The following is a 23204-nucleotide window of genomic DNA, read 5'->3' as shown; positions in this document are numbered from 1 at the left end:
CTCGATCTTACTCACTTGTCCCTAGCACTGTTTTAGCCAACATTCCTGCTTAACCATCTGGTGTTGGCTTGTATTTTTTTGGGTGCTGTTGACACCAGGATGGTAGATGCTATGTACATGAGTTCTGAATTTTACAGTATATACAGAATAAATACGGGTGGAATATTCAGTAGTGCAATGATGAGCAAATTTATTGATGGTGCAAAGATGCATATTGATAAAAAAAATAATGAAGCAATATAATATTTTTGTGCAATATAAAAAAAAAATGGTAATGCAGTTATGTGTTAGCTAACAGTCCATGATCAGCTGTTTAGTGCAGGAACACAGTTTATGGGGGCTCTGAGGCAGATCCTGTAGCGTCAGCTTGATGGTAGAAAAGTGAACAGTCCATTATTGGGATGAGAGAAATCTATATACCTCTAGCCCTTTGCAGACAGGGTTTTTGTAAATGTCTTCCAGGGTGGGTGCCAATAATTCATTGGGCGGTTTTCACCACTCTCTGAAGAGCTTTACGGTCCTGAGATGCAGTTTGTAAGAATGTTCTCAATGGAACAGCAGTTAAAGTTCTCCAGTATCCTGGAACACAGATGGGACTTTTAAGTCTTCTCAGGAAGTAAGACGATGCTGTCCCTTCCTGTTCAGGTACTATGTGCAGTCCTCAGAGATATGGACTCTGAGGAACTTAAAGCTGTTTACATGCTTGACAGCAGCTCTGTGGATGTGATTGGGAGCATGAGGTGATTGCCAGCTCGTCAGAAATCCAAAATAATCTCTAATGTCTTCTTGGTGTTTAGTTCCAGATTGTTGTCTTCACACCATGATTTCAGATTCTTGATTTCTTCCCAATAAGCCGTCTCGTCCTTACCTCTAATCAGGCCCACCACCGTGGTGTCATCTGCTAATTTGATAATGCTGTTGGTGAGGAAGTCTAGAGTCCAGTTGCAGAGTGGTGTGCTAATGCCAAGCTGTTTCAGCTTCAGGGCTAGCTTGGAAGAGCTAACTGTATTAAAAGCTGATCTAAAATCTAGAAACAACATCCTGGCATAAGTGTCGGCGTTGTCTAGGTGAGCGAGAGCAGAATCTAGCGACAGTGGAATGCTTTTGGCACTGACACAATGGTTGCAAACTTAAAGCAGTTTAGGACAGCAGACGTGGTTTAAGGTGTTCCTCAGGATGGTTTCAATTCAGCGATGGCCTGTGTTAGGGGTCAGCAGAGTTGAAGTGTTCCTCAAGCCACCGTTTGTGTTTATGCTTGGCTCTACAGATTCACGTCCTTAGATTTGCTCTGGCAACATTGTAGGTCTCCCGGTCTCTAGACCTGACGGCTGTATTGCATGCTTTAAGCAGAACGCAGACCTCCTGGTTCATCCAGGGCTTCTAATTGGGGAATGCTACAATTTTTTTTTGTGTGGTCACCCAATCCACACACCTGATAATATGGACCAGTAGATATTGACATTGGTGACTGAGTCAGTGGTTGCCTGAGCAGCAAATTCACTGTAGTGTGTGTGTGAGAACTGTTGCTGGAGAGAGGAACCAGCCCCATCCAGCCAGACTTTAACAGTCCTGATTGTTAGTTTCACATGTTTGATGATTGGAGAGTACTTGGGCAGCAGAAACTATGAAAGATGGTCAGCCACAGTTGTGTAAACATGATCCAGTGTTTTGTGTCCCCTAGTGAAGCAGGACACATTTTGTTGGAATTTTGGCACAACAGATTTTAAGCTGCAGTGATTAAAATCCCAAGTGACGATAAAAGCTCAAATTCAAAATTAAAATTTTTCGATAGAAAATAAATGTAACTAGTAAAATATACTGTACAAATAAGGACATAATATAGCAAAATACAGAAATATAGAAGAACATTTTTTTAATTTGTTAAACATTTTAAATGACTGGGGGTGTGCAAATATGCATTAAAAGTGACTTATTAAAGTGTTTTTATGAAGTGTCTTGAGCACTGGTTTAGAAATTAAAATATAGATATGTAGTGCAAGTGTGCAGAATGTGTCCATAGTGGCCATGAATGCCCAGTCAATGTTCTGTCAGGATGTGCTATCAGAAGACTGTTAATAGCAGCACTGAGTTCTTTCATGCCTGTGCCAGCCTCCGCATCCAGGAGGACATAAATCTATATCACAACAACACATGTGAACTCACATGGTAGATCAAATGGCCTGCACTTAATAATCAGGTATTCAAGATCAGCAGAGCATTGAGAATAAACAGTGACAGAGACCATGTTTTGTTTACATAAATGCAAAAGCCAGCGCCTCTGTTTTTACCTGTTCATGCTGCTTCTCTATGGTGCACCCCTCGAGCTCCAGCACAGTGTTTAGGATGCTGATGCTGGGCCAAGTTTCTAAGAAAAACTTGATATTACAGATCCTGAGCTCATCCAGTTTGTTCGGAAGGGATCGTACATTAGCAAAAAAAAAAAAAAAATGCTAGGTCATTGCGGGTTTAGCCTTAGCTAAGCTTAAAGTCCTTTCCCCATCTTTATGGTCTCAGCTACGTCCAGTGTTATCTGTCCAAAGGTGAAAATGGAAGTTAAAATAAGTTACCAAAAGTGACTATCTGTCGTAGATTATACTTCGCGCAAGCATGCAGGAGAACAGTGCGTAAATAAACATAAATGTGGAGAGACCGTCATAAGAAAGCAATGTGTATTAGGTGGGATTTCGGCTGACATAAAAGTAGCCTAGATTTCTGGTAATGATGACCTCTAGTGTTATGGGGTGAAATTTTCTGGTGAGATTATTTACATTAATAGCAGTATGCAATTTAAGCCTGTCTGATTCAGGTTAATCAGTTTTAAATAAGCTTTTTTTTTTTAGATTTTAGAACCCTTAATTTGCACCACAGGTTGTAATTTAAATGAGAATTTTATTGACTTTTTTCCTGTTTTGTTTGTTATGTTAGTTAGGTTGGGTAGTTGGTTGGTTGGTTGGATTGGTGTGTTGAATGTTTTTTTTTTAACTTTAAGTCAAGTTATAGATGATAACAATTATACAAATATATCTACAAAAATGTAAAAGAACAATATCTTGAGACAAAATATAAAACATGTCAAAGCCAATGTATAATTTATTATTTTTTTTTTTTAACTACAATAACTGTAGTTACCTTTTGGCTGCTCCCATCAGGTGTTTGCATTGCATCCGATCCACACACAACTTGGCACAGATTTTGACCCTTCTTGACGCAATCCTCCTATTTTATGCAGGCGTAGTATGGGGTGTGGCAACCCACCAGCGGCGAGGCTCAAACCCAGATCCTACGATTATCAAACAACCTAGAGCCTTAGCCGCCTGATTATTCTGATGTGGAATATTTTATCTAATATGAGACAGGCTTTTGATTATGGATAATGTGATGTAATATCATACACTAATGTACTATTTTGTACATTTATTCAGCTGATTTATTTTGAATAATCAGCTGATTTTTATTCTGAAAAGCTTAGAAGCTGCACATGTAAATTGAAGTCTTTCTAGTCCAGTCTAGATAGATATAGACAGATATGGATCTAATAATCCATTAACTGAAATGTGGTCTGCTGTGTGCAGCCTCAACCATGAAACTGGGCAAGATGTTTTGTAAAACTGAAATAATGTGCAGTAAAGCAACAACATAACGGTATGAATTAAGCAACAGAATCAAAAATGAAATTTCATTGATAAGCCCCCAATCCAATTCATCCTGAAAAGCACTGTGCTTGTCTTGGTATTTATTTCAACCTGCTTAAATGGAAACCACATGGGGTATACCATTTTTCAAACTATCATGATGTGTGTCAGGTTTGTATAAGCAAAAAAAAGGATGTGATAGCTCTTAAGTTGTATCATTTCCACAGGTTTAACATTACTCACATACTGAGAGGTGTTCACTGGTGACACATCCACTGCGTTTGTGAGGTTATTCATGAGCACATCATCAAACTCCTGAAGGCCAGCACTGGTGTGCACCACCCGGTCTTTTACAAAGATGCTTATTGCACGTAGTATGAAGGACACAAACAGGTGCATGTGGATGTAGTTCCTCGTGCAATGCAAGCGCCTATAAATGTGGTTAGAAAAGTGAAATATTCATATTTATAAAAAGAAACAATGCATACAGTATATTACTACTTTATAATGAATTTTTACTGCTGTAGGTTTTTGACAAATATTGAACAGTGAGCTATTTAATTATTTATAAACATCTGTAACATCATCTGTAAAATATAGCTACAGATTGGTGGGTTTGTACCAATATTTGATTAAATTCAGTTATATATAATTATATACAGTGTGAGGTCCCTGGAGATTTTTCATTTTCCTCTAAACTACAGCTCCAATGAACCACTACGTTAACCATGGACCACATGTTTCTGTTTTTTGTTCCTGATTGCTGCACTTCAATCCTGTTAACATCTCTTTTAACATTGCATTTAAGTTCTATCTTTTCAGTTTATCTTACATATTATCTTACCGCACGTGCTGTTATGCTCCTCACGTTATTTCTGAGCTCTAGTTGGCATCACAGCTCTTAGCATAGTCTCTGTTCCTGTTTCTGCTAAACACTGTAAAAGCCTAGAAATGCATTCTTATCTCTTCACTGCACTGACACTACTACAGAAGCAATCGCTAGAATTACTGGGGGGAAAGAATTTTTTTTAAATATATCATCTTTTACACATATTTTCCCTCATGTAACCATGGGATGTATTTGTGATAAGGAAGATTTTTTTTCTCTCACCGAAAACTTTTTTTAGTTAAAGGTTAGACTTTTCCCCCTATCTACAGTGTGAGATTAACCTACTTTGCCAAATATTTTTTTCCTAGACTTTTCAAACCAAGGCTAGAGGTGATTGTAAGTAAACCAGGGCTCATCCATTTTAATCAAATGTGCTACAGAAATGTAAATGCCTTCTATTATCTTTTTTTTTTCCAAAACACCACAACTGTGCCTGAAACATATGATTATTTCGATTTTCTTTCCTTTTGAAATAAGGCACTGTATTAGATCATCTTCCCCTGAAGAAACTGTTTGGTTAATATGATTTAAATTTTGTTGTGAACTAATGGTATTCTACGTTCTAATTCCATTCCATTTGTATCAAAATAAATTTCTTTTGTCTCTGTTGTTAATTACCCTTAATTACTGTACTCTTACTGTAGGACTTAACTGCTTCTTTAAGCTAATGGATTAAATTATTTTCATCTATTTAGTTTATTATGTACACTGAATGTGGACAGGTTTAAAAGTCATAGATACATGTCTTCTGTCAAAGAAATATATATATAATAGTTTTCCAATAAAGTATGCTAGTCACCAAGGAAACCAAATAGATGTGTGCTCCCCTGTGTACCCGGTGTCAAGTGAATCACTGCAACAACCTTGCCATTCTTCCTATTATGCCCTTTGTCTCTCCTCAGGAACACCGTTATCTAATAATCGACAAGGTCTGAAATATCTTCACTACTAGTATGTAAAATAGCACTTTGTCCACCTGGAGATACACACAGATATGGGGGTCAGCAAGGCTCATAAAACTATACAGTTACCACGATAAAGCTTCTTTCTGTTTTATTTATTTATTTTTGTAGCACATTTGAAAGTTAAAATGTTAGATACAAAGAAACTGCTTAAATATTTAAAAATTGTGGCTGAGAATATTGAGCAGGTTTTTTTCCATTTTTTTTTTTTTACAATTCTCTAAGAGAGGGAAAATTCAAAGCTGATTTGAGCCTCATTTTTCATACAGCATTTTCAATCTGCCTAAAAGAGCTTGGAATAACTATCTTCGGATAAGATAAGATCTTCAGAAAGATCTTTTGAGTGCTACCCAACCTAATGGACTTTACTATGACTCATTTCACACAGCAAAGTAAAGTGCTGCGCCTGTTCAGCAGGGCCTCGAATGCTTAGAGCCTCTTTCATTGACCAAGAGGATATTTTTACAACTAAAATTTTTTTTGAAACTTCAGACTGCTGGTTACAGGAAGATTGTGCCCCCACTGCTCAAATGTCTGCTAAGATCTCGTTATAGCAACGGTACAGCTTTATGTTCCCTTAAACAATTAAGTACATTTTAAAAAAATTATATTTTTATAATTTTATTTAAAAAGTGAAACTGCCATATGTTTTACATTCTTCACATGTAACAGGTAATGAATCTACTGGTGTACAAAGTAAGCAATACCATCTACCAAGAGATTTTAGAGCACTTTACACTTCAAGATTTATGGAGATGCTGAATACCACTACCACAACCCTTATCATAAGGTATTACTCAGGCTTTTATTAAATTCTTTAATTTTACAATAAGAATGTTGGATTAGATAAAGTTTCAGTGATGAACATATAATTCACTTCATAAAGAAAACATTGTCTATTTTACTTATGAGATTATATATAACAAATATATGATGATCCTTTTAAAATACTTTTACTAATTTCAGGCTTGAAATGTTCTTGTCTTATTGGCAGATAAGTTTGCTTTCATCTAAACACAAATCATTAAGATAATCACAACTATCTGGCAATAGAATAAAGCTTGTAATAAGACAACGCATTATGAAACATGGTTAAAAAGCTTAAAACATAATAAGAAGGAATATTGGGTACATTTACCTATATTCAACATGTTTCTGCTTGCTAAGAGGTATCATGTTTTGCAGCGTTTTGTCTTCAATATCTATTCATAATACAGAAGCAAAAATAAAATATACATGCACAAACTGACCTAAAATATCCAATGATGAGGATGGCCACCAGAAGAGACCCAAATGACACTGCATACCCCACAGTGTACATGATGTGAAGCCTCTCAAAAAATACTTGCTGTAGGTACACATTTAGCGTGCAAATTATAACTCATGTAAAGTGGCAATACCTGCATAAATGGACAATAAAAGCAGAACATTATTGGGGCGTAGCTTACTCGCTCTCTGTTGGGTGCAGGAGATTTTATACACTCAGTGTAATTAGCCCAGGTCTTATTCGAGCCTTCACCAAACTCCCAGGAACTGTTGAATTCACACCTCCTGTAAGCATAACCTGTAAAAGTAAATACACATTAACTGTTACTTTAAGTCCGATACGATGTTTTTGTTCTTCAATTAGCCATAACATTAAAACCACCGAGAAGTGATGTACATACCACTGATTATCTCCTTACAATGGCACCTCACAATGGGTTAGGATACTGTATATCACACAGCAAGTACACAGTCTTAAGTTAGATGTGTTAAATGTGTGCTGTAATATCTCTTTTAGAAAGATGACCCATAACAGGGGCTTAATTCAGGTTCTGTCTTCAAGATAAAGAGTAAAAAAAATTATAGTCTCTACATGGACAATAGTGTCTATAATAGCATGTGCATTGCCCGATGAGAAACATGCCTCTGTGGTTTCCCCCTTGCTATTTATACTGGTTGGAGGTGTGACCTTTTACCACTAGGTGGCACACTAAACCAAAATTATCATTATCAAATGACGATCGTTACCAAATTTATCTTAAGCAATCTTTTCACTATGTTTTAAAAAAGCAAGGAAAAAGCATAACGATCTGAGCAACTTTGGCAAAATTGTAATTGTGATGACGCAAAACAGCAGGTTTTGTGGGTGTTTCAGGTATGCAGTGCTTGAAGTCTACAAAAATTGTCCAAGAAAGGACAACAGCGTGACAATGCCATGTGTGCCCAAGGCTCCCCGATGTGTTTGATGTCAAAGAGAAACTACTCTAGGACAAATTGTTGAACATATTAATGCTGGCTATGATCGAAGGGTTTAAGAACACTCAATGCATCGCAGCTTGTACCTGACACCTGTCCACAACAAAAAGCAGCTGTAATGGGCATGTGGTTATTAACCTGCACCATGGAACAACCTGGCCAAGTCTGATGCGTTAGCCTTTCTTTCACATTTTGTGAATATGAAACCAGGATGTGTTATAGGAAGAAAGCATGCCTGTGAAAGTGGTCCCTCTGGGCAGTGCTCTGTTGTGAAACCTTGGGCCCTGGCTTTTATGTGGGTTACTTTAGCACGTACCACCTATGTAACAATATTCCCTAACGGTAGCAACCTCTTTCAGCAGGATAATGCACCCTGTCACACTGCCATTATTTAGGAATGCTTTAACAAACACAATAGTTCAAGGAACGTGAAGTCCCTAGATCTCAATCCAATTAACTGCCTGAACAATGTAAAGGACAATCAAGTCTAATCCATGGGGGACACACTTAGAACTGTCTTGGCACCACACAGGGGACCTATGTAATATTAGATACAGTAGGTAGTTTTAATGCCATGGAAGATCAGTGTACAGTATGTACATACTGTAATACAAAAGACCCAAAAAGAAGTAATGTCATTTTAAACTGTATTTTTATTGTTGTACATACTGTACTTGTAGTCAATAACTATTTTCTTATGCCATTTTAGTCTGATCATCTTCTTTTGTCCTGACCAATTTATACTAGCATTAGGATTTTTTGCATGAGGACTACAATGCACATCTGTTAGTCACTATACTGTGGAGAATTGTACCTGACAAAATGCTATAAATTTAAATAACATACCTGCATGGTTGAAATCATAGATGTATCCAGGGCAGGGAACTTTAATCAGAAATCCAGGGGAACCTTGTGGCCAACAGATCAAACCATCCCATTCTGGAGGGCACACATCCACTTTTTTTTTTTCAAAGAACAAGAGAAAAAAACAAAGATTGTTGTTAAATCATGAAATTTTCACATCTAGCATGCACAAAAAGTTTGACTACAAAACACAGTAAACATTTTCACTTTTTGAATGCCATTGCAGTTACCCCAGCATTCATGGACTACGGGTATGCAATAACATCTCTGATAGGTTCTGTGAAATAGGACAGTATGTTGTTTACACACTACAAGTGCACTGTAAAAAGGTAAATATTTTAAGTTTTTTATTCCAATGATTATGTTTTTCACCTACTGAAAAGTATCGCTAAAATATTTAAATACAGCACTTGCTCAAGATCAGTCAAAAAAGGATTTACAGTAAAGAAATCCTGAAAAATAATGTTTATTTATTATATATAAATTATAAATTATTTGAGGCGTGGCCTAGAGGCAATCAGCCTGTGGAACTGCTGAGGCGTTACTGAAGACCAGGACCTGTTTTTACTAAGCATTTTAGAATCACTCGTAGGAATCGTGCTTAAGGTTTATTTAGAATTGAAAATATTCAAGGATTTAAGGATTCTTTATTGTCATACCAGCACACTTCCATGTTCTGGTACGAAATTAGGAAATATTCCTAGCTCAGAGTTGGATATAAAAGTTCAACATTGGAAAAAGAAAAGTTTTTCATGTTTGTCCAAACATGTGTCACTTAATGTTACTAAAAAGTCTCTCCTCCGCGCACATCTCTGCCTAAACACCATTTTCTTCCTTCAGAGCTGTACTAATTTTTGGCTTTGATTTTGTTTTCCTTGTTTTCTTATTCTAAAATTTTTTGGCTGCTTAGGAGCGATTTCCTACTCTTAGTAAATATGGGCCCAAGTTGCTTTTATCGCAGCTTTCACCTTATCTGTATTGTTGGGCCAAATGTTTATCACCATCCTCTTGACAATAGATTAATTTGGGGTTCAGGTTAGTTGGCTAGCCAGTCACTAGTCACAATGGGCAGGTGCTAAGAAAAATGGACAGGGATAGCTCAGTAGTTAAGGTCTTGGACTACTTCTCAGAAGGTCCCAGGTTCAAACCCGAGCACCACCAAGTTGCAACATTAGGCTGTTGATCAAGGCCCTCATCCCTCAAGTGCTTAGATGTATAATGAGACGAAAAAAATTTAAGTAACTCTGGATAAGGCTGTCTGCCAAATGCTGTAAATGCAAATCTACATCTCCAAAAAGCCGAGATGGAAGCATGAAGTGTTCTAAAATCTTTTTGTATATACAGTAGACTTTTGGATAAAAGACAATAGGCCAAAAACAGCAGATGACATGGCACCCCAAATTATACTTGTGGAAAATTCACGCTGGATTTTAAACAACTTGGATTCTGTGCCTCTCCACTTTTCATCCAGACTCTGGGACTTTGATTTACAAATGAAATGCAACATTTACTTTCATCTGAAACAAGGACCACTGAGCAAACAATTCTGACATTTTCTCTGGTCCAGGACAGGGTTAATACTTGGAATGCAACAGTTGTAGCCCATTTTATGAAGACCTCTGTGTGTCTCTAGCCTCACTTCACTTCTTATGAAGCCCTCCCAAGTCCTTGAGTCAGCTCATGACAATCTTTGCTTGAGAGCTGAATCAGCTTTGCTTGTGCAGGATGTCAATGTTTTTCTGGACAACTGTCAAGGCAGCAATCTTCCGATGCATCTACTGAACTAGATTAAGATATACATTGTATTTATACTATATGAATAGTAATTTACTCAAAATTAAATATTTAAATATTTTGAGACACTTTATATGTACTGGATCTAAAGTACATAGAGAGTTTCGCTTTTAAACTAAATTACAAAACACAATTAACTTATTTACAATATTTAAACATTTTCAAGAAATTTGTAAATAAGTTCAATAATTATGTAGTTAACACAACTTTGAGGGCTACTGTAGTGTAAACTTCGGTTTTACTTTCAAATTGGTACATCTGTTTTACCTTTTGCTGCTTTTTTTTCAAGTTTTAAAGCCATGATGCATTTTACAGTAATCTTTTTAAAAGAAGTAGGCAGATAATTTCACAATACTTGAGATGGGTAAGTGCTTTGTGTACAGGAGGCATAAAATACATATGTTCACAAAGCTGTTCCACTCATTTGCTATAGCTGGTTACACTTACCACATCTGTTCAATTGAGACTTTTGAATTCCCTAATTATACAAGAATTTGCATTAGGTTTATGGAATTTAAATACAAAAAAAAAAGGATTACAACTGTAACCTAAATTAAATACACAGATTACTTATCATGAAGTGCGATATAGGTTATTTGTATCCTTAGCAAAACTTTAGGCTCTCTGCCATAAATCACACATGCATGCAAACATACTGTACACACAGGCATATACACACTATATATATGGGTCATTGACGGATATGACTTTTTAATAGGCCAATTTTAAAATACCAAAAATATGGATATGTTTGGCCATTTTCTAAACATTTGGAATGTAGTGTACACATGCCTTTATAAAGAAAAGTAAAAAAAATTTCATTTTAGTGTTTTTACACTTAAGTTAATAATACATAGCCTTAAAAAAGTCATCTGGGGCGACCGTAATATATCTCAGAATTCACATTTTTATGTATCATTAAGACTAGTTAAACTCATATCAGTAAGTAGATAAACTGATGAAGAAAGATAAACTTTAGTGCCCTTTCATTTTATGAGAACCATTATTTCACAAGTTTATTCTATAATATCAGAGTCTCCTTCATTATCCAGTTAAAATAAATGTTTATCCCTATAAAAGGAATGGAAAATGGCTGAATTTAGAAAAAAAAAAAGATAAAATATACAAATAATTATACTTAAACAATTAACTCTATGTATATAATTAATGTATAGAATATAAAAACTACAAATATAGGACATATATCTATCATTTAAAACATTTAGCAGTGGTCGCCCCACATGATACTCGGTCGCCCCATATGATGTTTTCAAGTTTACTCAGGTATAACAGGCTAACAGTTAGCCTCAGAAACCAAACAAGCTTCTTCTAGTGACAAAGCACTATCAAATTTATCATCAAAATATAGATTTGTGGAAAAAAATTATAATTCACAGTTTTGGGGTGGTCGCCCCACATGATGACCAAACGTGACTACGACATCACAGCCGTTAAAAAACAGCTGTTTCTTACTATATGAGAGAGACTGATTTACTGTACAGTTGTTTCCAGGGGGTCTTCACTTGTGTCTGGCTGATGCAGTATCCCATCCTTGAGATGTTTTTTAAAATAAAGGTCCCAAAATTGTGGTTTGTTGATGGTCGCCCCGGATGAAATGGATAGAATCAACATAATTCATGCAACATTCGTTTGTATATCATGATAGAAATATATGAGCAAATGCTTTATAGTTTTGTCAATGGATGTAAAACATGTTTAAAATTATGCCAACTAGGAAAAGGGATATATTTAAGTTGATTTAAAGTGTTTTTAAACCAGTTGTCCTAACTAAAGTCAAGGCCGGACGGTCGCCCCATATGGTGTTTTAGCACTTCGGATAGCAGAAAAATGATGAAAAACTTAAACATTTGGAGAAGTTAGAGTGGTTTAGTAGGTAAAGAAGGTATAACAAGTAGATAAGAAATTTTTATGTATTTTTTAGTTTTTTCTGCAAAATAAAATTAACCCGGACAGAAAAAGGGGGCGTCACATCATTGACCCACATATATATATATATATATACATACATACTGTAAAAAAACTAAACTCAAGATGTAATCCTATATACTGTATATATTCTTACATATATACTCCTTCATGACGTGCACTTAAAGGTAACAGGTAAAACTTTAACATTTAAGAGATGGCGTTGTACATTTTTAAAAACATGCTTATGAGTGTTTGTGTGAATTTTTTTGTTTGTTTGTTTTTTTGCACTAAGAAATAAGGGCTTAAAATAGAAAAGTACCAGAATATATAAATGACAGTTTACATTGAGAAGTGGTGCCAGAGATTTGTTTTTGCTGGTGCTATGGTGTTGCTTAGTAATGTGAAGGTCTGAACAGTTTAATTTCTATTGCAGCACCACTGACATACATGCACATGCATAATTATATATGCAGGACCACTCTGATCGTTGACATTTACAATGCCACTCTGTGTTAAACACAAGGCAAGATATTCACCTCATATTATAAAGATCAAGGTTCACAAGCCAGCCCATGTAAACACACCTGTTTAATATAAACATTGACTGAAAAATGAGTATGCCTCAACCAGAGCTTCTAGCATCAAGCCACGCACAACCACACGCACACACACATTTTTATGAACATTTTAGCTTTAGAACTTAGAGATCAAAAACTCATGCTGCCAGTAAGCAAGTGTTCTGTTTCCTGAGACCTAATGTTATATAAATGAGCATTGCATAGAGATAACTATAAGAAATCAGCAAATGTGCTTTAACCACCAAATGCATAAAATTTATATCAGGCAACAGAAGGGGGAAAAATCAGGCACTTACCATTAGACAGCTTCAACACAAAACACAGCAATGTTGTCCATTATAATATTGTTAATGCTGTACTTATGTTAAGTTACAAAAAAAAATGCTGAATCTACTATAGCTAACACGGTATGAAAGTATGGTTAAAAGTTCAATGTGTGCTTTGTTAATTGGATACATCAGACAACCCTTGTTGGATTTATGTTTTCAGGTACAAAAGAAAATCAAAATACAAAATTTTATTTTTCCTTTTTTTTCTAATTATGCATTATAGTATTTACACATAAAATTTTACAATTCTAAATAAACCACAGCTATTTCTTTGGGGTAATTGGGATGCTACGCCTACCCTATGGGTAGCTTAAAAACCCCAACACTCTCCTTGTTTTCACCTAAGACAGCATAGAGTAAAAGCTGACCGTCTATTATTGGCAAGTTTTACAGTACGAAAATGAAAGTTTATGTTGTACAGTTTTGCCACTGACAAAAAGACAGCAAGCTGAGCTGGAGGTGGCAAAGCTAAAAGATGCTGCAGTTTGCTTTGGGAGAGACAAGAATGGACAGGGATAAGAACGAGTACTGTATATTAGAAAGACAGTGCAGGTAGAATGGTTTGGGAACAAATGTAGAGATGCCAGATTAAGACGATCTGGGCATGTGACCATCTGTGTGGAGATGTATGTGAGGAGAAAGGTATATCAAAAGAAGAATGTTAGAGATGGAGCTGTCAGGAGAAAGGCCCAAGAGGAAGTTTGCAGAAGGCTGTAGTGACAAAGGAAGGAGTTACTGTAGATTGAGACAAATGGTCCGCTATGATGACTCCTAACGGGAGCAGCCAAAAGAAGCAAAAGATACAGTATGTGAATGTATCATGACACACAGCCAGTGGATTAGTGAACGTGAATTATCTGTTTAAAAACCCATCAACATCTGCCTTGTGTGGTTTAGGCTAGTTAAGGCACCTCTTTGCCAATTTGTGGACCCCAGCATGCTGCTAGGCAGTACATGTACAGCACCAGAATAGCCTTGTCTGTCTGCATTAATGCATCTGAACAGAATGATCTGTACCACTAGCCACATAGCTTTCATTTCAAGCATGTTAGTATGCTGAAATTAGAGCCTCATGCATTCTTTCTTTTCACCATATATAATTACATACTGTACGTTCTCCAGCCTTCCGGGCCATACATACTCAAATAACGTTTCAACCAAGGACAGGTAATCATCCAGTGGCTCCTGAAACTAGGGGCCAAAGATGTGGCTAAGGCACTAATGAGTGATGGCACAACGTGTTTTAACCAGGGTCTTGCAATGGCAATTAAGTATGTCACACTTCTTCACACTTTTTTCTCATTTGTGTCAATGTACTTAATGAGCTTCCATAACTTAAAGCTAAAATTAAAATTTTAGTGTCTATGGAATTTTATTTCATGGGCATTATCTTCTTGAGGGGCAAAAGCATATATGTCCGTTGATGACGGCAGTGGAGATGGATAAATTGTAGCCAATAACTTACGGAAGAGATCCATCTGTCTGTGGGAATTGACGCAGCCCTTAAGAAAACATCGGGTTCTGTCTCTACACACAAGGAAACACACAGCTAAGAGTTCTTGTACAGCCTGCTGCCAACATCCCTACTCGGCCTTCCAATATGTCTCACGTACAATTCTCCTTTTTTATTTTTATACATTATCTTCCTGTTCCATTGGTACATGTTTATCATATTTGACCTGAAAATGTAATTTCAAAAGTCTGCTGGTTTCATCTATGTAGTTGTTTTAGACTCGATTTTTGCGAATGATGAAAATTTTACATCTTGCAGTGCACAATTTTTAGTTCCATTGTTGACTATCATTGTGGGAATCTGAAAGCTTTCAGTGCTGTTTATGTGGACATGTTATAAATTGAAATGATTCGGAATTGAAAATTGCAAATTATTCTGATTCTGATTGAATCTGCTTGCATTTTTTTTTTACTGATGGCTGTTTATGCACTGCCAATACAAAAACCAATGTGACATGACCAAAGTAAAGGTTGCAAAATTATTGTTATTTTTTTTTAAAGTCTGCTCCATTATTGACAGCCTGGTTAATTATGGGATAGGGTTGGTTATCTACCTTTTATTTTTAATTAAAAAAATATATAATAAAATGTCACAATTGTTGCCACCTAATGCTACCTTCCTTTGCCAGCAATGAATAATCTCCTAAAATAATTAACGAGGTCAGTGAACTGCACATTTTGTTAACATCGTAAAAAAAATCAGTCATGTTCATTTATGTGTCCTTGTACTGCTGGTACCTTAGGAAGCCACACAGAATGAGTGGAGGACAAGAAGTGCTCTATTACGTTCCTTTCAATATGCCATCATAAAAATAAACCGTGACCTTGTTGCACATTTGTACATTCCTGTCTGTATAAAACTATAAGCAAGGATCATAAAAATAATTAACGCACTACAGAAACCACTACAGGTGGTAAATAACTTAAACGTAATTGAAGGATTGAGTTAAATTTGCTTCTACATGTTTTGCACCAATATTTAAAAAATATATATATAAATGATAAATTAATCCTTTAAAAATTCTTTAAAAGACTTTAAAAACTGGCACTGCATATCTTTCATTAAAGCCCCCTAGAATTTCACCATGAGTGAGAGATACAATTTAAAATGTAAAACTATTTGAAAGTATGTGTTTCACACTGCCATACATCATCATCACCACCACCATCATCATCTTTTCCTTTTCTTTATTGTCATTGCCATGGTCATTAACATCATCACCATCATCATCATCACTATTGTGTTGTTGCTGTGTCACATATTGTCAGAGTCAGAGACAGTCGCAAACGCAGGTGTCCATTTAATAGATGAAACATAAAAAACAAACACTGAGAACATGAATAAGAACTGGGCAAACAAGGGGATGAATTAAACAGGACAAACACCAGAAGAGGAGTGATACAAATGTCAGCTCAGATGTGCTAGGGCTGATGGGTATTTTTTTCTTTTTGTTCTGTTACTTGTTCCAATTACGCAAATAATAACCAGCCATAAATAAGAACATTTCATTCTGAAACCAAACCATCAGGTAACTGACTAATGCCTTCCCTAGTAAAAAAAAACTTTAGTATTATAAAATACAAAATCCTCGATAGTACATTGCAAATATAGTAACAAAAGGTTGTACCATCAACAAATATAGTAAAAGTATACTAACATCAATCCTTTACCAAATTTTGGAATTAAGCTTTAAACATACGTTAAAAAAAGTGTATTATAGTACACTTTCCAAAAATATATTATTGGAAAATATACTGTAAGTGAAGGGTTGGGCTTATTTCCAAAGCACACTTATTTAAACATTCTTTTACAATGTATTTTTGGTATATTTAAAAAAATATATATGCTAGATTACAAAAGTACAGAAAGTATAGGCTAGAATACAAATTTAAATATATGGTAGTCTCAGTATATTTTCAGTTAAATGTACATGTAATTATTCATATGTACTTATTTATGCTTATATTTAGTGCACTACACTCTCATGCGCGCGCACTTTTAGACTCGTTTTTGCATGCTGAAAATAATTTATGTTTGCACTCTCTCCCTCTGCAGCAGCGGTGTAACTCTGCAACTATTCCAGCCAACCAGATACTGGAGTAGAGGCAACGGCAGCCAACCAGAAACTGAATGCGGGCAGAATATGACTTTCTGTTTGGCTCCCCAGTTCTCTGCTTTTAGTTTGAATTTAAGCCTGAACGTTGCATCATTGCATGCGTTAGTTTGTATTTTCAAAAACTGTTCGTTATTATTTTTATTTTCATCGGCATAAGGTAAAATTCATGTTTTTTTTAGGTAGTATAAAATTAAATACATATTTAGTTGAAACTAAATGCATTGTCTAATGTGTTATTGCTTAATCTTATGTACTTTGCTTGTGGTATAATGGCTCCGTAGCTCTCGGCCTGTTTTCAGTTTCTGTGTAACAGCTAGAATCAAGTTTTAAACTACCAGGTTTTAACTAATACTGTACCTGTAACCTTAGTTTGTGTGTTTGTAAGACAACCTGACGTTTTGTTCAACACAAATAAACTATAGTAATATTGCAAATGCATTTAGCATTTGTAAATTATCCTAAACACTGTCGCCGGGTTCGATTCGCGGCCAGGCTCGATTCCCGTTTTGTATATAAATACAATTAGTTTAACTGATTCCAATTAAAATTACGTATTCAAGGTACCAGGTGTGTTCAAGTCAAACCAGAACTTGTGATAACATTTCTTGTGAATGAAGGCATAAAAATGATTGACATTTACAGAAGACCTCAAACACAATGAAAAATGAAAGCTTTTGAATGGTGCAAATGTTTTAATGAAGGCCAATGTTGATCCCCGCTGGAGGCCTTTGAAGTTGTTCTCATGGACATTCAGCAAATTGAACGCCTGATCTTTAAAAATCGACGTATTACTGGTCGCCAACTAGTGGGTGAGATACATGTGTCAGTGGAAACTGTACAAATAATCATTTATGGACACCGTTTGCACTTTACAGGAACTCAGCTGGGAGTTACATCCTCCGTACAGTACTGATCGCACTCCAAGCCATTTCCACATGTTTAGGCCATTAAAGGAGTCCCTGGGAGACCAGCATTTCAGACATGAAGTAGTCAGGCAGGTTGATCATGGCTTCAGTGTACTGAGAAAACTTTCCAACTTGATGGTACCCAATCACTAGTGAAACACTGGGATGCATTAGTGTAGCAGGGGATTATAGCTAAATTTGGATGGTTTCAAAAAGCACTATATTTGAAATCAGGTTTCCCAGCTGCAATAAACTAATGTACACTCAAGGGTTCAAGATAAAAAAATAAATATTCTTGCCCTTAATAAACTAAACCTACCAGTGGTAGGTAGTGGTGCAGTAAGTTCATAGGCTATAAGCTAGATGACCATGGATTTAAAATAGACAAGGCAAAGGAGGATGCTGTGACATTCATGATGACCATGAATCCCCAAACCATGAAAGATCCCTGAGGTTCGATTTCTGGGCTTCAATTTCTACCAGTGATTCATCCACAGGTTAGGTTTCATGCCCACACTTTCAACCTTTATTTTAAATGGAAATCAACACTTACAGTATCAGAGATCTCCACACCCCTCAAAACATTACAGGAGAATTTTACAAGAGCTCTTTTTTTTTACCACCTAGACCATTTACTCTAATTTGTGGTCATTGTTGATGCCTCCAAGAATGATACTGGAGCCAAATTATCGCAGCAACTTGGTAACTCCACCCAGAAGTACCCAGTAGTTTTTCAAATGAAAATGACCAATTATTACATTACAAATATAATAATAATAATAATAATAATAATAATAATAATAATAATAATAATAATAATTACTAGCAGCAGCATGAAATCCTTTTTTTTAACGGGTCATCCATAATAGAGCACCTTGGTTGTAAATGGGTTTAATGGCCTTGCTCAGAGGCACAACAGTGGCAGCTTGGTAGTGCTGTAAAGCACCAAACATCCAATCAGTCACCAAGAGTCTTACCCACTGAGTCACCGGTGTCCCTTTAGAGAAGTGATGGCGATCAAGGCTGTAATTAATAAATAGAAAATTTCCAGCCCTCAAAGATAAAATTAATTTAAAATAAGTAAAAACAACCAAAAGGCTGAATCCATATTAAGCTAATTGGGCTACATTTTATAAAATAAAAAAAAAAAACATTTATTACTTCAATTATTGTAACTTATGGACCTAGGCCCATTTGTTCAAAAGTAATCCGATAGTATTTCGGTTATCAGATTGGATCACATCTTGAAAATGGGTTGTTCTAAAGAAAAAATAATAGAGAAAATAAACCTGTATCCTTTTAAGCTGAATCAAATGTTTACTATGTGTTGTTTTAATATTTTTAGTAAACTTAAAAATGTATCAAATACCACAAACATTGGTCAAGTAATACATAGATATGCACATATGCAAATGTTCTGTTAAACTGTTACTGTGTGGATAAAGTAAACCTTAGGCAACCTACGTCTTTCCAAAAAGTAAAAAAAAGAAGATTTTTCCACACAAAATAGGCTGCCATAAAACTTAACATTTAGCTACATTTATCACTTCATACTTAACACCATGACAAAATTAATGAACCTGTAAAAAAGTAGTTTATAACAACTGCATCACTCGGCATGTCCTGTCTGTCCCTTATTCTGAGTGAACAGCAGAAGTTTGTCTGTGTCTTCTACAGGCTAAAGAGCACTTTACTGTGCCGTCATCGCTGACAGTGACATTGCGTAACAATATTCTACAAGACAATGTAGGTTAGTTTTATGTTCCTGGTGGTTCCATTTGCAATGACTTAAGGCATGCCAACCACCTCTTCCAATTATTCGCTCAATTGCATGTCTTGTTTTGCAAAGATGAAGCGTGCCTGCTCAGGTGTGTTTGCAAGGAAAGGGGTCATCAGCCATGCTAGGAGTGGATAGTCACTGACTTCTAATATTATTCTGCCTGATTGGTTGTACAGGAACTTTCTGTATTAGAGTACTCTCCTTCAGATGAGCAGCATGAAAAGACCCAGGCCAATACATCATGCAGTTTGTAATGATGGGGTCAGTGCCATCCCCAAGTTGGATGCTGATGCAGTGCCTTCCCTTTTGGTTGAGTGACTGTAGTTGATAACCACAATAGTATTGAGCATGATCCCCATGTTGGTTTTGGTCAATCAGGTCATTTTCTGGACATGAAATAAACTGAATAACCAGTCTGGCTAATGCAATCGACACAGCTACAGTATCACAACATCACTCACAGTTGCAGTGTGTCCACTCCAACCGTATATTGTTACCAACAACAGGGTTGAAAGTGCAAGATGCACTGAAGCACAAAGCAATGAGGACCTGTTCTTCCTCAGAAAGAGCCTTCGGGTTCTGCAATGACAATTTGGACCTGATAAATTCTGCACTATATATAATATCTGCATTCCCCAAGAGAAAACAAGCATACAGTTCCAGTGGTTTTGGACACCCTAGTACAATCTTTGACACTATTCTCTTCTACCAAACTGGTGGTGGTGATGGACAATACCTGCCATTTTGGTCTTTATTTTTTTTTTTTATCCCAAGTCAAATAAAATTAGCTGATGAGCTTTACCTTGTGTTTAATTAGATCAATCAGTGCGTAAGGCCTATAAAGTTTACATTCCCTAAAACAAAGGCACAAGGCAGGGTACACCCTAGACAGGGTGCCAATCCATCGCAGGGCACACAGACCAAATTAATGTAAGACAACTTTCCACAAACCAGCCATCACACACCTAAACAAAGCATAATAATAACAGTGCAGCAAAATGCAGAGCACTGAGCTTGATTCTCTGTGATAAGACAGTCCCATCTAATGATGGGAGGCAATCACTCCTGAAATGTATTCCTTATGTCCAGTCTGCTCCGTAATTTTATTTTTGTTGCGGACAACGCGGTTTCACAAAGATAGTTTCTTAGAAATGGAATCAGGGTTTTTAGTGCCTTTGTGGCAATCTCAGAATATTCTGTTAGCAGAGGTGAAGTCATCTCAAACATACTTTTAAGGCCGCAGCTATTACAAAGAGTGGGCTCGGAGCATGTGAATCACCTGCTGCGATAAACCCGTAATTTAGGTAGGACCCTTAGCATTTTCTTTTGAATGCAGCTCTCTTTTTGTTGGCAGTCTCAGAGTCTTATCTGCCCGTCTCACAATTTGGATATTTTCCCCTTTTTTAAAGAAGCTGTACAGACATTTGTTTTTAACACATTTTACAGTAGTTAGTGTTAGCATGTCAAATTAGTTTAATTTATCAGTCTTTAAAACTGATATGAAGAGAAATGTTGGAAAGAGATACAGATGGAAGGAAATGGACGATGATCTGACCATTTTTCAAAATAAAACACTCTGATAGTCAATAAAATGTAAATAAAAAAAAAACTATATATTTTTTTATTCTTTCTGTGCAGGTACAAGCCCACAGGCACTGCCATAAAACAAAAAGGTAAAACCATGGAAACAATAGGACTGATTTTCACTGTTGTAAAAACACACAGAATTATGTTCATAATAATGAAGTGTCTTTCTGCCTCGATAGCAGAAGTTTTGATTTTACCAAGCGTGGGTGTTAAAGTGACTAACTAAAAAGAAAAAGGCATTTGGTATAAAATCACCTAAACTGTTCATGTCATTGCAAAAGGACCACAGAGCAAATCCTCATGGAAGAACCTAAAGGCCAGGGCAACAAAGGGCCATGTTGAAGCCAAAAAAAAAAAAAGCCATCAACCCTTTTAGACAAGGTGATTGTCTACACAGATATACAGATGTGGTTCTTGGCATTATTAAGGGTGAAAACTCGCAATCTCTGCACAGAATTCAAGGTGTTGTAGAAGATGGTGAGTGCACACGTTTAGAAGAAAGTGAGCCAAGTTCTCCCCATGCAGTAAAAATGCATATTTTGAAACATAGACATGTCATTGGGGATGGTAAGAGGGTGGATCCTCGTTGGTAGAGACAGTAGTGACTGACACTGGGGTTCAGAAAAGAGTCCAGAAGCGTTCTTGGCAAACAAAGATGATGACTACAAGACACTTATTATTTGAGAAACTGAAAGAGAGGAAGTCTGTCAGAGGAACAAATTAGTTTTACACAACTACAGCGAACCAAAGGCAAAGGCTTGGGATCTGCCTCTTAAAAGTAAAGCTTCAAAAACCTGGTTTGTCAGCAAATCAAAATGAACTATCTTAATTTTCGTATTTTTGTCATTTAGGCTTTTTCATGATTTCAATAGTAAAAAAATTTAATTCTAAACTATAAAATATGGTAACGTCCTATATATTCACAATGTATTTCTGAATAATGTACGCTAAATTTTTTATTTATTTATTTATATTTTGCTGGTCAGAAGAAGTGTCTGACTTTAAAAGCACAATTAGTTTTCAATTGCTTTATAGTTCTGCTTTTGGTTTGTTCAAATAAAAACGTCTCAGGTTATTTTGCTGTAACCCTGTTCCCTGAAAAAGCAGGAACGAGATGCTGCGTGAAAACTCTATGGGAACATCTTCTGTGTTGCTGGTTGTGAAGCATGTGTGTATCAAACACGCCAAATTTTTGGCTTATATAACCTCGGTCAGGTGACGTCATCTGATGAAGTGCACCTGCAGATTATAAATAGAAGTGAACCGGAAACATTCCTTAGAACAATTTTGTCTGAAAGGACATCCAGTGACGTCCAGTGACGTCAGCAAGCAGTGCGGCATTGTAGTAATGCAGCACAAAGTAACGTGAGACGGTCCCTTTCAAAAGCTACACTCGATGCTGCGTAAAAACACTATGGGAACGAAAATACCAACGCCGCCGCACTGCAAGTGTCTGGACCCCCAGGGTTGTGTTGCGTATGCACACAATAGCCAAGGAGGTCTCACACCTAGCTTTGGGAGGCTGATTCGAGGACCTATAATGGCGGAAAGAAATTGCGGAAAGAAATTGCTAGAGGTGAAGTGTGACCATGTGCCTCGTAGGCTAGGGCAATAGCATCTCTCTTGAAGAAAGTAACTATAAGAGAAACCATCTTAAGGGTCAGAAGCCAGACAGGCGCTGACTCTAGTGGTTTGGAAGGGGTGTCAACCAGACCCCAACAGTCAGAACATGACAAGCCGAAATAGCGTCTACGTACATTCTGAGGGTACTAGGGCATAAGCCCGAGGACAACTTTTCTTGCAGATCTCCAGCACTGAAACAATTCTGCAGTGGACTGGGTTTACATGTTTCGCCATGCGCCACTTTCAAATACCCTCACCTTGAGGGCATAAGTTCTTCTAGTGTGTGAAGGTTCCAGGGCTTCCAACTTCATATGCCCTGGAATGTAAATCGCCTTGAGAGACAGGAACTCTTCCTGTGCCCAAAGCAGAACTTGGTGTGCTATCTTATTCAAGTGACGCGAGCACAGTCTGCCATGGCGATTATGCATGAGACATACCGTCTCGTTGTTTATAAATCACTTA

At 36.6% G+C, this 23204-nt stretch overlaps 1 protein-coding gene across 1 annotated transcript in view; it reads right to left on the bottom strand.

The window, feature by feature from the left end:
* The window catches only part of pth2ra (parathyroid hormone 2 receptor a), a 100410-nt gene that overhangs the window by 58906 nt on the left and 18300 nt on the right, over window positions 1–23204 (bottom strand). Inside the window, exons 3-6 of the mRNA XM_053496755.1 lie at window positions 8571–8681; window positions 6932–7047; window positions 6734–6831; window positions 3876–4062 (exon numbers count right to left, since the gene is read on the bottom strand). Coding sequence (XP_053352730.1) covers window positions 3876–4062; window positions 6734–6831; window positions 6932–7047; window positions 8571–8681 — 512 coding nt within the window. The remainder of the gene's footprint in view (window positions 1–3875; window positions 4063–6733; window positions 6832–6931; window positions 7048–8570; window positions 8682–23204) is intronic.

The sequence above is a fragment of the Clarias gariepinus genome, chromosome 5, assembly GCF_024256425.1.
Source record: "Clarias gariepinus isolate MV-2021 ecotype Netherlands chromosome 5, CGAR_prim_01v2, whole genome shotgun sequence".
Lineage (NCBI taxonomy): Eukaryota > Metazoa > Chordata > Actinopteri > Siluriformes > Clariidae > Clarias > Clarias gariepinus.
The sequence above is the reverse complement of the archived record's forward strand: the minus strand, read 5'-3'. Positions and strand labels throughout refer to the sequence as shown.